We start from the raw sequence: 12596 nt of genomic DNA, 5'->3' as shown, positions 1-12596 counted from the left end.
TTGTGACTGTGATGCTCCAAGACAAGTAACGTATCTCAGCAAAAACCACCCAGGTAAGATGCACATGCTCATGTGATAGGGGGATTTTTGTTTAACAGTTTTGAAAATGAAAGGAGATGCAAGAAAATCATCATCATCAGCAGCAGCAAGGGGTTGAGATAGAGACATACTGTACAGTAATAGAGGGTGATAGAAAAGGCAATGAGTGAGTGAGTTACTAGGATAAAATAAGAGGAGAGTAAAGACACAACTGATAAAAGGTTACACTCATCAAAGGTTCTTATTTACTACTCCAGAGGCAAAGGCGTGCATTAACCTATTGGGCATATTTTCAAAGCAGAAAAATACTTTAGATGGGATGAATAAGCATGTGGAATAGCAATTGAAAAATGTCTCCTATATCCCCAACAGGTACAAACATATGGATTACTTGGAAACATATCTATATAAAATAGTGGTTCAATTTAAAGATTGCAAAAACCAAATTCATTTTTTGATCAGTTTATAAACATGAAAAAAAATAGATAAAAAATGGGATTGCAAATCATATCATCAAAATCTAGCATTATTTATGTATCTGTTTTATCAGAAACGCAGTGCGAATCGTGAATTCAATGTGCACTGTCATGTCTATTTTTGTTATTTATGAGATAAGACATTTGAGAGCTTTCATGGAAAGATAACCTGTAAAAGATCCAGACAGTGATTGCAAATGTGGCTCAATAGGTATGAATCACAAAGCAGAAGCATGTATTGCTCTGATTATATACTTTCATTTCAGTGATCAATGATTTATTGAATCCGTTCTCAGCACTTTTGTGTGGAATTCGCCAGGTAGCCTATAAATGTAGTGATGAAGAAAGTATCTGCTATCTACTAGGCTCCCTCCTTTGGCTTTGTATCATGTTGTTGATACTGATTACAGTAAATGTACTTACTTTTTAATAACTATCTGTTAAGTACCACATACTATATATCGATTTGTGTGACAAATGTAATGTGTGGTGATAGTTTTATTGTATCTACTATATTTAAGGTAATATTTATCAAAATAACTGGTAAAGGACCCATTCGCCATTGCAGACAAATATGAGATATCATATCACCAGCTCACATCAAGGTCCCCATGTCACAGTCCACTCTTATTATGGGAATCAGGGACAGGGATTCATTCAGATGCTTCCACCTTCTACGGAGCATGGGTCACAAAAGCAAATTCTTTCTATGCAGAGAGTTAGATTTGGGTGGGGTGTATAAACGTAAATCTAAATTGCAGTGTAATAATAAAGCAGACAGTATTTACCTGCACAGAAACAAAATAAATCATACAAATCTCTCTCTCTCTCTCTGCACGTTGCATCTGCCTAACCTGCTGTGCACATGGTTTTGCCCATTACAGAAAGAATGTACTCTGGTTATCCATGCTGTATCAGTCCCCTAGTTGTCTCCCCTATGTTCAATCTTATAACCTTTCACTGCTAGTATTAGTTATATAAATCTCAGTCTTAGGGTTTTGCATTGGAGCAGTGGCGCACGCAGGGGGGTTTCTGAGTACCCAGAAACCCCCTTAGGAACCTAAGGGTGCCTATCCTAAAAGCTGAGGGTCCCCTTTTTCCATGGGTACAAGAATTTTACATATCGGCCCTGGGGAACCGGAGATATCGGACTTCAAAGCAGTGGTCCCCATCCAAGCCTGTTAATTGCTCTTCCCAGTCAGATATTTCAGGTTCTGTCTGACTTAGGGGGTTATTCTGTTTGGTACGGTGGGACCGTATACGGGCGGATTGGGCATTTTTTAATCTGCGCATGCGTATCTTTCGCAATGCGCATGTGCGGCGACCTCACACCGCTCACGGAAGGGTCTCTCCGTGCGAAAAAACCTGTCCGCAAGAGCACGGTCATTGTGGGCGGCATGTGTGCGTTTTTATGGGAGCGGCCGGAATAATGAGGAAAATTAGGCGTAAATATGGGCGTACACGGTGGTGTGCACACAAAATGCACGGTGCCACAACCGCCTCGATCGGCGAACGCACCGTGCATTTTGGTCCAAAAACAGGAGGACGCCAAAGATTGCTCCAGACCACCCCTAGAGCTACCGTATGAGAGTGGACGGCTGGGTCTGCTAATTAACGCTGATTACTACTCAAACACATACACCTGAATGTAATAAGCAATGCTGCAGGCTATTAAGTGAAAACCATGATTTCACTACCTGCAAGCCACACACAGCCCACAAACACATTGGAACCTTATCTTTCTACACTTCTCTACATGTAAAGGTTGGTTTAATTTTAGCTAATATTCATTCTAATACCTGGTTATATATGTCCAGGTAGTTATTTTATAACCATCTACGCCCATTCAGAAAGAGTTTTTCTATACTTTAAAAAGCAGGACACTCAACTCACAGGAGTCGACATGTGTCAACTTTTTTCAGTGTAACACAAACATACCAGTTTTTTTATTATGAAAAAGACACATAAACCACGTCTAAGAGCAACAATGATGTTTTTGGACTCAATTGCTACTTGCAATGGTGGAGCAATGTCCTAAGGCCATGGCCACTATTTTGCACACAATCTGTATATTTTTGCCCAAGAACATACATTATGCACTTTCATATCTGCTATGAACTTTATGTAGCACACTCTGTATGTAAGATGCCACCAAGCACATTATTGCAATCACATATCTCTAACAAAGGATCCCAACATCTGCCTATCACACTCTAAAGTCTTATTTTGAACAATATAAGAACATGTTTGCATGTGGCGTACGCTCAGATATACGGAAGGTGTCGGTGGGAAAACGGATGAGAACCATCCGTGCACTGTGGCGTACGCTCTGATGTACGCCAGCTATCGGTGGCTACGCGGGAGATCCGTCCGTACACTGTGGCGTACGCTCAAGTGAACACCAATCCCTATTGTCGGTGTCTGTAACCGTCCGTGTACGGCTGTTCTGTGGGCAGACTTATGCTCACCGTGAGCCTATGGAAATGCACGGTGTGATGGACCGTACGTACGTTTTACCGTACCAAACAGAATAACCCCCTTAGTGTATTTCTGAGGGTATATTCCAAAAGCTGGGACTCTCCTCCTTTGATGGACACTAGAAGTTCGTCTCTACTGTTCCCAGAACCAGAGATATCAGCCTTCCAGCAGCTGGTTACTGCTCCAGCTCCACACACCTGGTATGTAGTTTTATAAACTCGTTGGTGGATTGCTCTGCCTCCTGAACTCTGATCCCCTAGTCCCCAGTACCATTTGGTCTAGTTTTTAATTCCATTAAAAGCTAAGAAATCTAGTTCCAGGAACTGGAGATATCTATAGTCAAGCAAGCTGTCCTCCCACCAGAAAATTTTGAATAATGAGCCCACTCCACTATACACCCCTCCTCTGCATATTAAACATCCTCTACCACCCTGGAAGTTATGTATCAGGGCCCCTTCATTCATATATATATATATATATATATATATGGTACTTGTTTCCTAGGACGGCCACACCGATGTTGATCGGGTCGTTCGCATCGCATCGATCGCATCACATGCGACCAAAACGCATGCGATGCGACCGACGCGATGGTCCCGATTTTTACATTGCTTGAAATGTGAATAGGGTCCCTGGGACCCTATTTTACATTGGATTCAATGTAAAAGTCTCCCCAGACCCCGATTTTAACCCCCTCAACGGCACCCCACGATTGACGCCAACCCGAAGCGTGGCGAGCGTAGCGAGCCCGCGAGGGGTGGCGGTACACGTCCGCCGACCTTTTCATACCCCTACTTCAGGTACCTCTTTACATTGGTGGTCAGTGGCAGAGTGTTATCGGGGGGAAAGTACTTGCAGTGTTGTGCATGCGTGCCCGGACTCTGGAAACTCACAGTTGGTCCGCTCGCACCCGGGGCTGTGTGAGGCACACTGCTCCCTGTGCTGCGGTTTACCGTCCGGTGTTGTCTCCCTGTCTCCTGAGGTTTGCAGCGCACAGCTGCGGATACCGGGTAGGTCCGCCGCTGTGCCCGCTTCACCCCCTTACAGGCTGCCTGCACTACTAGGCTTTCCTCTCCCCGTACTCACCTCAGGTCAGTTCCCCTCTCCCACTGACCACCAATGTAAAGAGGTACCTTAAGATTGTCTTTTCACAGGAGTTTGGAACTTTTCTGCCACTTAACGGGACGCCGTTTTGTGACCACAGACTGACGTATTTGGTACAATAAAGTGCATGGACGTAGAGCTAAGCCAAGATTGGCTAAGCCAATCAGAAATATATTGATCATCTGCACGCGTGCAGGCATTGTACAATTGATTCAAAAAAAATTTCAATTTGGTTTCGGTTTTGGTTTGTGCTTTGAGCACACATCTTTGTTTTAGCATTATATTTTTTGCCACAGAGAGTGGATTTGATTGTTGAAATTTCATTTACAGTCTCCTTTATTATTATATTATATATTTTTTATTTCTTTTTTTCTTTTCTTGTTTCAACACTGAGTACTCAACATCCAGCATTTAAACACATGTAAAAAGTAAAGTCTCTAATACAGCATCGTTTTATAAGTAAATCTTTGCATGTCATTTATTACTGTTAAATTATCCCTAGTCAACTCACAACCATAAAGGGCCAAGCGCAGCACTAAATAAAACAAATCAATTTATCTAAACCCACGGCCCAGTCACCCGTAAGTGCGGCAGCTAGCCCAGAGATTCAGTGCGCAGGTACAATCCCCTGTTAAAAATGACAAAAGCATTAGGTCGACATCAAAAGGTACACATTTTTTTTGAGCCAACATGTGCTGACAGGCGGTATTCCATGCCCTACCTTCCACTAGAGCATGATGGGAGAATAAAATAGTGTGCCGAGCATAGCGAGGTACCATGCCTGAAGCATGGCAAGCGCAGAAAGCATTGCGAGGGGCGCGGTGGTACGTCTCAGTGTCCATGTCGACTGGGTTGTCCATCATGCTGTCTACCCAATGATCCCTCTTATACAACATAAGCGCAAGATACATCAAGATGCCTCATTCAACTAAAAAAATATTCAGGTGACCCGATGCGGCCGCTAGGGGAGCATCACATGTTTTCCCAGCTCCCCCAGCGGCACTAGCCAGCCACCTTTAACATCGATGGTCCCCAGCCACCTTTGCTATCGATGGTTGCCATCAATGGCAAAAGTGCCACTGACCATCGATAGTGTATAAGTATGCAATGGGTGACAATCAATGTTTTTTACACATCGATGGTCATCCAGGGATGGTGACATCGATGGTGGGAAACCATCTGGTTCTCCCCCATCGACGTCAAAACGATTTGACATTGGCCATAAACCATCAATGTTTTGTGAACATCGATGGTCGATGGCCATCCCTAAGCGGTTGTCATGGCGGACCCATGGAGAGTATATCCCCACTATCCACTTCATACTCCCACTATCCACATGGGCGTGGAGTTAATTATATAAAGTGTGGCAAGCGCAGCGAGCCAGAAGCATGGCGAGCGCAGCGGATATGTAGGGCTCGTTGCGCTCGCCACACTTTATAAAATTAACTCCACGCCCACATGGATAGTGGAGGTATGACGTGGATATGGGATATGAAACATTATGCATTAACGTAGCTCCAAATACGTAACTTAGTAGTTTACGTAAGTTACGTAGTTTACGTAATTAGCATAGTGGTGTATTGGTATTCTCAATACACCACTACGCAAACTACGTAACGGGCGCCCAACTAACATATAAGTGCCCATATATTCTGTTTTGTCTTGCGTTACAGAGACACATGTTGTTTGTTCTCCTTTTCAGTATTCCTTTGTCTCTACACATTGCCATTTCAGCTTTTACAGTCTAGTAGTTGTCACCTTACGTCTGTCACTGATTGTTTTCTTTAGTATCAAGAACTTGCATCTTTTTTTACATTTTGCTTTACTGTTCCCCATTTTCAATATACATTTTCTTATTAGAGCAGGGGTCCTAAAACTATTTTGCTCTGGGACCCCATCCGACAATAAAAATAATGACAGCACCCCAGCAAGTTATTGCAGAAGTTCATCACATCACATCACATCACATGTGTAGTCAGCAGACAGCACATACTGTACATGGCAGCATTGTGGAGGCACAGAGTGATGGGAGGAGTCGAATATACCATAACCCATCACATCATATGTGTAGTCAGCAGACAGCACATACATGGCAGCATTGTGGGGGCACAGTGATGGGAGGAGTCTGATATACCATAACCCATTACATATGTATTGACACTGTGGATCACCCTCTTCTCCTCCACACACTCCAAAACATTGGCCTCTCCTCCACACACTCCAAAAAGTTGTCCGCAACTGGTTTTCCTCTTACCTCTCAAACCGTTCCTTCTCAGTCTCTGCCTCTGGCTCCACCTCAACACCTTCCATCCTTCCTGTCGGGGTCCCTCAGGGTTCCGTCCTTGGCCCCCTTCTGTTCTCCCTGTACACCTCCTCTCTGGGTGCACTCATTAACTCCTTTGGCTTCCAATATCACCTCTATGCTGATGACACCAAAATCTACCTCTCCTCTCCTGATCTGCCCCCAACTGTTTTCTCTCAGGTTTCCAACTGCCTCTCTGCCATCTCCTCCTGGATGTCTGAAAGATTTCTGAAGCTGAATATGGACAAAACCAAACTTATTATCTTTCCCCCACCCAGAGCTATGCCCCCTACTAATATCTCTATTACTGTTAACTACACCATCATCTCCCCGTTCCCCAACTCCGCTGCCTGGGTGTCACTCTCGACTCCTCCCTCTCCTTTGCACCCCACATCCAAGCCCTGGCCCATTCTTGCCGGTTCCAGTTACGCAACATTGCTCGCATCAGGCACTTTCTCTCACAGAGCGCAACTAAGCTTATCATTCACTCACTGGTCATCTCACGGCTTGACCACTGTAATGCTCTCCTCACCGGCCTCGCTCGATCTCAACTGGCTCCTCTCCAATCTCTCCTCAACTCTGCAGCCAGGCTTATCTTCCTCTCCCGCCGTTCTAATTCTGCCACTCCCCTTCAACAAAATCTGCACTGGCTCCCATTCCCCTACAGAATCCTCTTCAAACACCTCACACTCACATACAGGGCCATCTCTAATTCCATTGCTCCATATATCTCTAACCTCATCTCCATTCATACACCCTCCCGCCCTCTACGGTCGGCTGATGACTGTCGTCTCTCCCCCACCCTGATCACTGCTTCCCATGCTAGAGTACAGGACTTTGCCCGTGCTGCACCCCTTCAGTGGAACGCACTCCCTCGCTCCATTAGACTCTCCCCGACCTTGCAAAGCTTCAAATGGGCACTGAAAACTCACCTTTTCATCAAAGTGTACCCTTCTACTGCGTGAACTAGCTGGTTCTCCGACCCCTTGCCTGTTTATATCCTGCTATCTAGCCACCACCCACTTGCTTGCACCTCTTGTAATCTGTCTGTCTCCCCTTCCTACTAGATTGTAAGCTCCTCTGAGCAGGGCCCTCTTCCCTCCTGTTGTCAAAGCCCACTTCTCTTCAAATTTCACTCACAGCTCTCCTATACTCAAACACTCAGTGACCTTCTTCGTCTGCATACTCATCTCCATCTTTGGCCTCAAGCCTCTTGTTGTATGTTTATTGAGTCCTCACTACTTATATTTAAGCTGTAATATGTATTGAACTGTGGCGCTCTTTATTTGTACTCTATTTTTGTTATTTATTCAATGTTATGCCAAGTTTTGTCTCCCTGTATTGTTCCTTTGTACGGCGCTGCGAAACACTTGTGGCGCCTTATAAATAAAATTATAATAGTAATAATAATATACCATAACATATCACATGTGTAGTCAGCAGACAGCACATACATGGCAGCATTGTGTAGGCACCAAATGATGGGAGGAGTCTAAAATAACAGACAATCCAACCGATTTTTCAGACTCCTTGAATCACTGACTGAGATTAGAAAAATCATCAGCCTGATGGTCAGCAGCATGGAGTCGTGATCCCGTGCTGAAGAGGTCGGGACCCACTTTAGAGAACCTCTGTATTAGAGCATCTGATCCATTTTTCACTGCACCTTACATTTTCCAACCCTATTATCTACATGTTGTTCTATTGCTCTAGTATCATTTTGCTTTAATTCGTTTTTTTACTTTGTTTAGTGTTTCTATTTTTTCCCCAATGTCCACCTTTCTCTTTTCCATCTCATACTTTACCCATATTACTGAAAGGGTGGATCTATAGAACGGTTGTGTAGAACTAAGCTATTTCTTTTTGCTTGATTAAGGAGAGGTATTGGTGCGAAGGATCACAGATTGTTAACTCCCCTTCTTCATCTAACAAAAAATAACATTGAATTATTCAGCATCTCCCAAGTGAGAAAGGGATGTGTTGGAATCAGATAATGAATTTATCACTCTCCCTTATTATAAGTCTCTGGAGGTATCGCTCTCTCTCTCTATCCTCCCCATCACATACATTTAGCTTCTGGCTGAATGGCTTAAGTTGAGCATTGTCATTTTACCCATCTAATTAACCTTTGCACTTCAAGCTTCCTAGTTAGTTTCTCTTCTGGTACAATAATTAACCTCAACTTCTTCAACATTTGTGTCTCTTGTATGAGCAACTAACTCTATATCACTTGCTCTCTTTTTTCAGCATTTTGCTTATTAGACTTTCTATTAAAAAAAGCTCTGTCCTTTATTCGTATCTCATTTTGTACTGCACTCCTTAATGTACCTTATACAGTATATTCATCTGGTGCTCATTCTTACCTTACAGTATCAGATAGTGTCTAGCCATTCCTCTGTGCTCCTCATCACAATGTTATATACTGTACATTACTTTTACTCCCCAACTCTACAGCTTTACACTCAGTCACTCGTCATCTGCCTCTTGCACTGTGTTCCACCTGTTTTCCCATCCCTCTCCAGTCCCATCTCACCTCCTCTTCTCATTCTCTGCAAATCTCTCAGCTACCTTCTATTTCCTTTTCCATCTCTCCTTTCTCTTGTTCTTCTCCCACTCTATTTGGGTTAGTGTATTTCCACGTCTGCTTTATGACTCCCCCTCTTTCATTGTCACATGATTTAATTTAATAATCATCTTTCTCTGCCCACCTTTCCCAGGCACTAACTGCTTTACACTGGCTGTCTTTACATTCACCTGTAATTTTCTGTCTCAGACCATACTACAGTATATGTGATTCCCTCTTTTCCTTCTCTCTCTCTCTCTATCTCCCTCTCCCCCCACCTTCTCTCTCTCTTCTCATCTCTCCCACCCTCCCCCTCTTTCCTCCCTCCCTCCCTCCTTCCTCTTTCTCTCTGCAGCACACACAGGCAGATCTCTCTCTTTCCACTGCTGTTGATTATTCTTATCTCGTTTTTTTTTTAATAATCCTTTTTTGTTTTTCATTTTTGAAAAAAGAAAAACCTGTAAGGGTCGGATAGGATGTATTTTTTGGCTGAGGGTTTTGAATGTTAGCAGACCATCTCCCAAGACACAGGAGCATCTAAAACGGAACAATTGTGTGGTGAATCTGTTTTTTCACTATGCCACAATCCTCCTTTCCTCCTCCATTTCTCTCTTTCGTTGTCCATGATGCTGAATCTTCCACAGCTTTACCGGATGAGATTTATCCACAGTGAACGTTCTCTGAAATAAAGCAAGGCACTCATTTAATCCCTTGCTTTGACATTTTTTGTGATTTCAGTTGACAGTAAAAGGACTGAATTTTTCGTGGGGACCTTTGGGGGGGGGGAGATCCCCCCAAATATCGAGCTTCTTCTTTCTACTAAAATCTTTTTTTAGGTTGAATTTTTTTCTTGCTTCTACATCTTTTTGAGTCTGATTTGCTTGAGGATCAATGGATGCTGGAGGAGGCTGAATACACAAATGTAATACCCTGCATCAGCTTCCCATAGAGAAGAATTCTACCTCCCCAGTTGGGCATCAAAAGGGGAGATAGTCTGAGACGGGCAATGGGGGTCAGCATGATATGCTGATTTGGGAAAGGAGAGGCTTGTGCTTGCCCTTTCCCCCGGCCCCCAGTGGAGCATTGGACAGCCCCCTGGGGGTCATGGCCAGTCTCGGCCCCTGGGTTCGGACCCTTTTGCCCCTTGGCCTTCTGACACTGGCCAGGGTCTCGGAAACAGCGAGGGTATCATCAAGCCTCAGTACCACTCACCATGTGCACCATTTCCATAACAAGCATGGAACAGTCCCCATTGCTATTAACAGGACCCCATTCTTAACAAGAGGGGGACATGGTGAGTATAATATGTTGACCAATCAGGAAGAAATCTATAATATCCAATTTATAGCAAACAGGACATGATGAAACAAAATTTTATTATTATTATTCTTGTTCTTTATTATACATCACTGAGTATATGATGTTTAATTTATGGAAGACATGGATGGGAAATGGGGTGGATTAATTGGTGAATTTTAGTATCACTGCTTTTAGGATAAACTTAATCTTAAAATATATAGTTAGAAAGAGTTTTTATTTACAAGATTCTGTGATTTGTTCATATTTTAGTGTATTGTTGCATCAACACTATGGATATTACAGCTGACATGGCTAATCTGTAGTTTCATTTCTGAGGCTGATATTAAGCATTTGTGTAATGTTCAAATGTATAAAATATGGATTTTGTTTATGGTGTTTTGTAATTTTTTTTTTTAAATTCAGCATCTGTTAGTAGAGAGAATGCATCTTATTTTTGTAAATAGAGATATATAGGGGCAACTGTGGTATATTTGAGTTTATACTTTATTTGTACTGTGGTCAAAGTGTTGTTTTTCATTATAATTATTTAAATCTATCTCACACTGTGGAGTTGAAAATGGGATGATATCTACCACATGATAAGGGGACAGCTAACTCTTGGCATGTACCTGCCTCTGCTTCACCCCAGTAACCAGATGATGATCTCCAAGGAAGCATTATTTTTCCAAGAATTTTTTTTTATTTTTTTAATAGACAGATTTCCAGATGATATATTTATGTGAAGATATTTGTGATTCAAAGCACCTAGGGCTGAAATCTGTATGGTCTTTATATTAACACATTTTATCACTCTCTGTAGGGTAGCCATATTGAGTAGAATGGCTATTGATTTTGACAGGGGGGCTGGGAGCATGCTCAACATAGTCTGATTATAAGGCATATTTATTTGACGCTAGAACAGTTTTACGATATTCCTGAAAGAAACGTGATTTACAGTACTGGTTTGAATTATTAAGATAACTCAATAAAGGAAATATATAAGTGCAACTGATGCATTGGAGAATCATATACTGCAAGAGCTAAAAATTAAAACATAAGCTGTTTTGCAGGCTACTAGCACACATTACATCATTTCAAGGGTCTTTCAATGGTTGTCAGGTGTTTACATAACCTGGTATATACTGTATGCATTTGGATACAAGACTGCACATCAGCCTAGCTGTTTGCTATGATTTCTGTTTAAGGTGTCTAAATTTGCTTGTATTTGTAGCAGCTTCTTAAGTTATGATTCTGGGTGGGTGAGGGTTGGGTATTATACCTGTATAATAGCATCCTCTGTTTTGGTGACATTTGTTACGATTTGCTACAGTCCTTGTGTTATGCCTCAAGATGACTTCTTAGACTAAAATATACTAATACATGCTTCTGCTTTGAAATTCACATTTCCATAAGTTACGCTTCCTGCTTTAAGTTTCTGAAAATTGCAATGTAGGCCATTAAATTAGCTGGGACGTGCAGCCCCCCCAGAACTATGTAAAGCCAACATTTTCTGTGCACCTCTAATAATCTAATAATAAATTATGTTCTACACTGTACAGTAAAATATTTCAAATTACAATTTGGTATGTTTTGCTTAGATTCTTTGTATTATATGAAATTCAAGTAAGTATTTTAGCATGTGCTTGCCAAACTACGGACAATAAATTTGTATTGTTTGGAATTGGTCATGCCTTCCAAAGACTTCTTAAAGTCCTAATTTTTTATTTCTGATGTTTCTACACTGTTTTATCCTAAAAGAAAAACATATTAACATAACAACGGACTGCTCTCATAATCTATCAGCTATCAGAATATTATCCTCTTTCTTTTTAAAACATTTCTGTAAGAAATTTTTCTTTGGATCAAGCAATATCTGGAAGTTGACTGAACTGTCCTTTGTGGTTAAACCTGTTAAAGGATTTATGGTTATACAGATGGAGCGCCCCTAATTCTTGCAGGGGCTGGCAGTTGGATCGCCAAACACCAGCCACCGCCAGCCGCTGGAAGGGGATGCGCACGCCTGAGACAGGAGCGTCTCCCTGAAGCATAGACGGGCAGGGTTTGCTCGTACGTCCCAGTCAGATGGAGCGCCAACTCGCCAGCGGGGGCAATCTGGTGAGCCCCGGCGCTCCCAGAGAGTCACTCCATCTGTATGCAGTACTATATTTCTAGAAAAATAGGTCCAGGAACTCCCGGTCTGGAGTCGATTGAATAAAAAAAAAGTAGATCCAGCTTGATGTACAGCATGTAAGCATCATATTTTTTTTATTTTTTATGTATTTCTTTATGCTTTTTTTCACATGGGAATATTTTACTATTTTTGGATTGCAAATAT

At 42.2% G+C, this 12596-nt stretch overlaps 1 protein-coding gene across 32 annotated transcripts in view; it reads left to right on the top strand.

Annotated features, from left to right (window-relative positions):
* Nucleotides 1-12596, top strand: part of NRXN2 (neurexin 2) — an 847024-nt gene that overhangs the window by 470638 nt on the left and 363790 nt on the right. For 2 of the 32 annotated variants that reach the window (XM_083165080.1, XM_083165079.1), the window contains exon 1: nucleotides 9174-10256. The exons of 29 other annotated variants lie outside the window; for them this stretch is intronic. In XM_083165080.1, coding sequence (XP_083021206.1) covers nucleotides 9986-10256 — 271 coding nt within the window. In that variant the 5' untranslated portion in view covers nucleotides 9174-9985. Of the gene's footprint in view, nucleotides 1-9173; nucleotides 10257-12596 lie in introns of those variants that run through there. One more of the 32 variants, XM_083165081.1, reaches the window with a different exon arrangement.

This window comes from Crinia signifera, chromosome 11, assembly GCF_055691185.1.
Source record: "Crinia signifera chromosome 11, ASM5569118v1, whole genome shotgun sequence".
In the NCBI taxonomy this organism is placed as follows: domain Eukaryota; kingdom Metazoa; phylum Chordata; class Amphibia; order Anura; family Myobatrachidae; genus Crinia; species Crinia signifera.
Note: the sequence above shows the minus strand (reverse complement) of the source record. Positions and strands in the feature narration are given on the sequence as shown.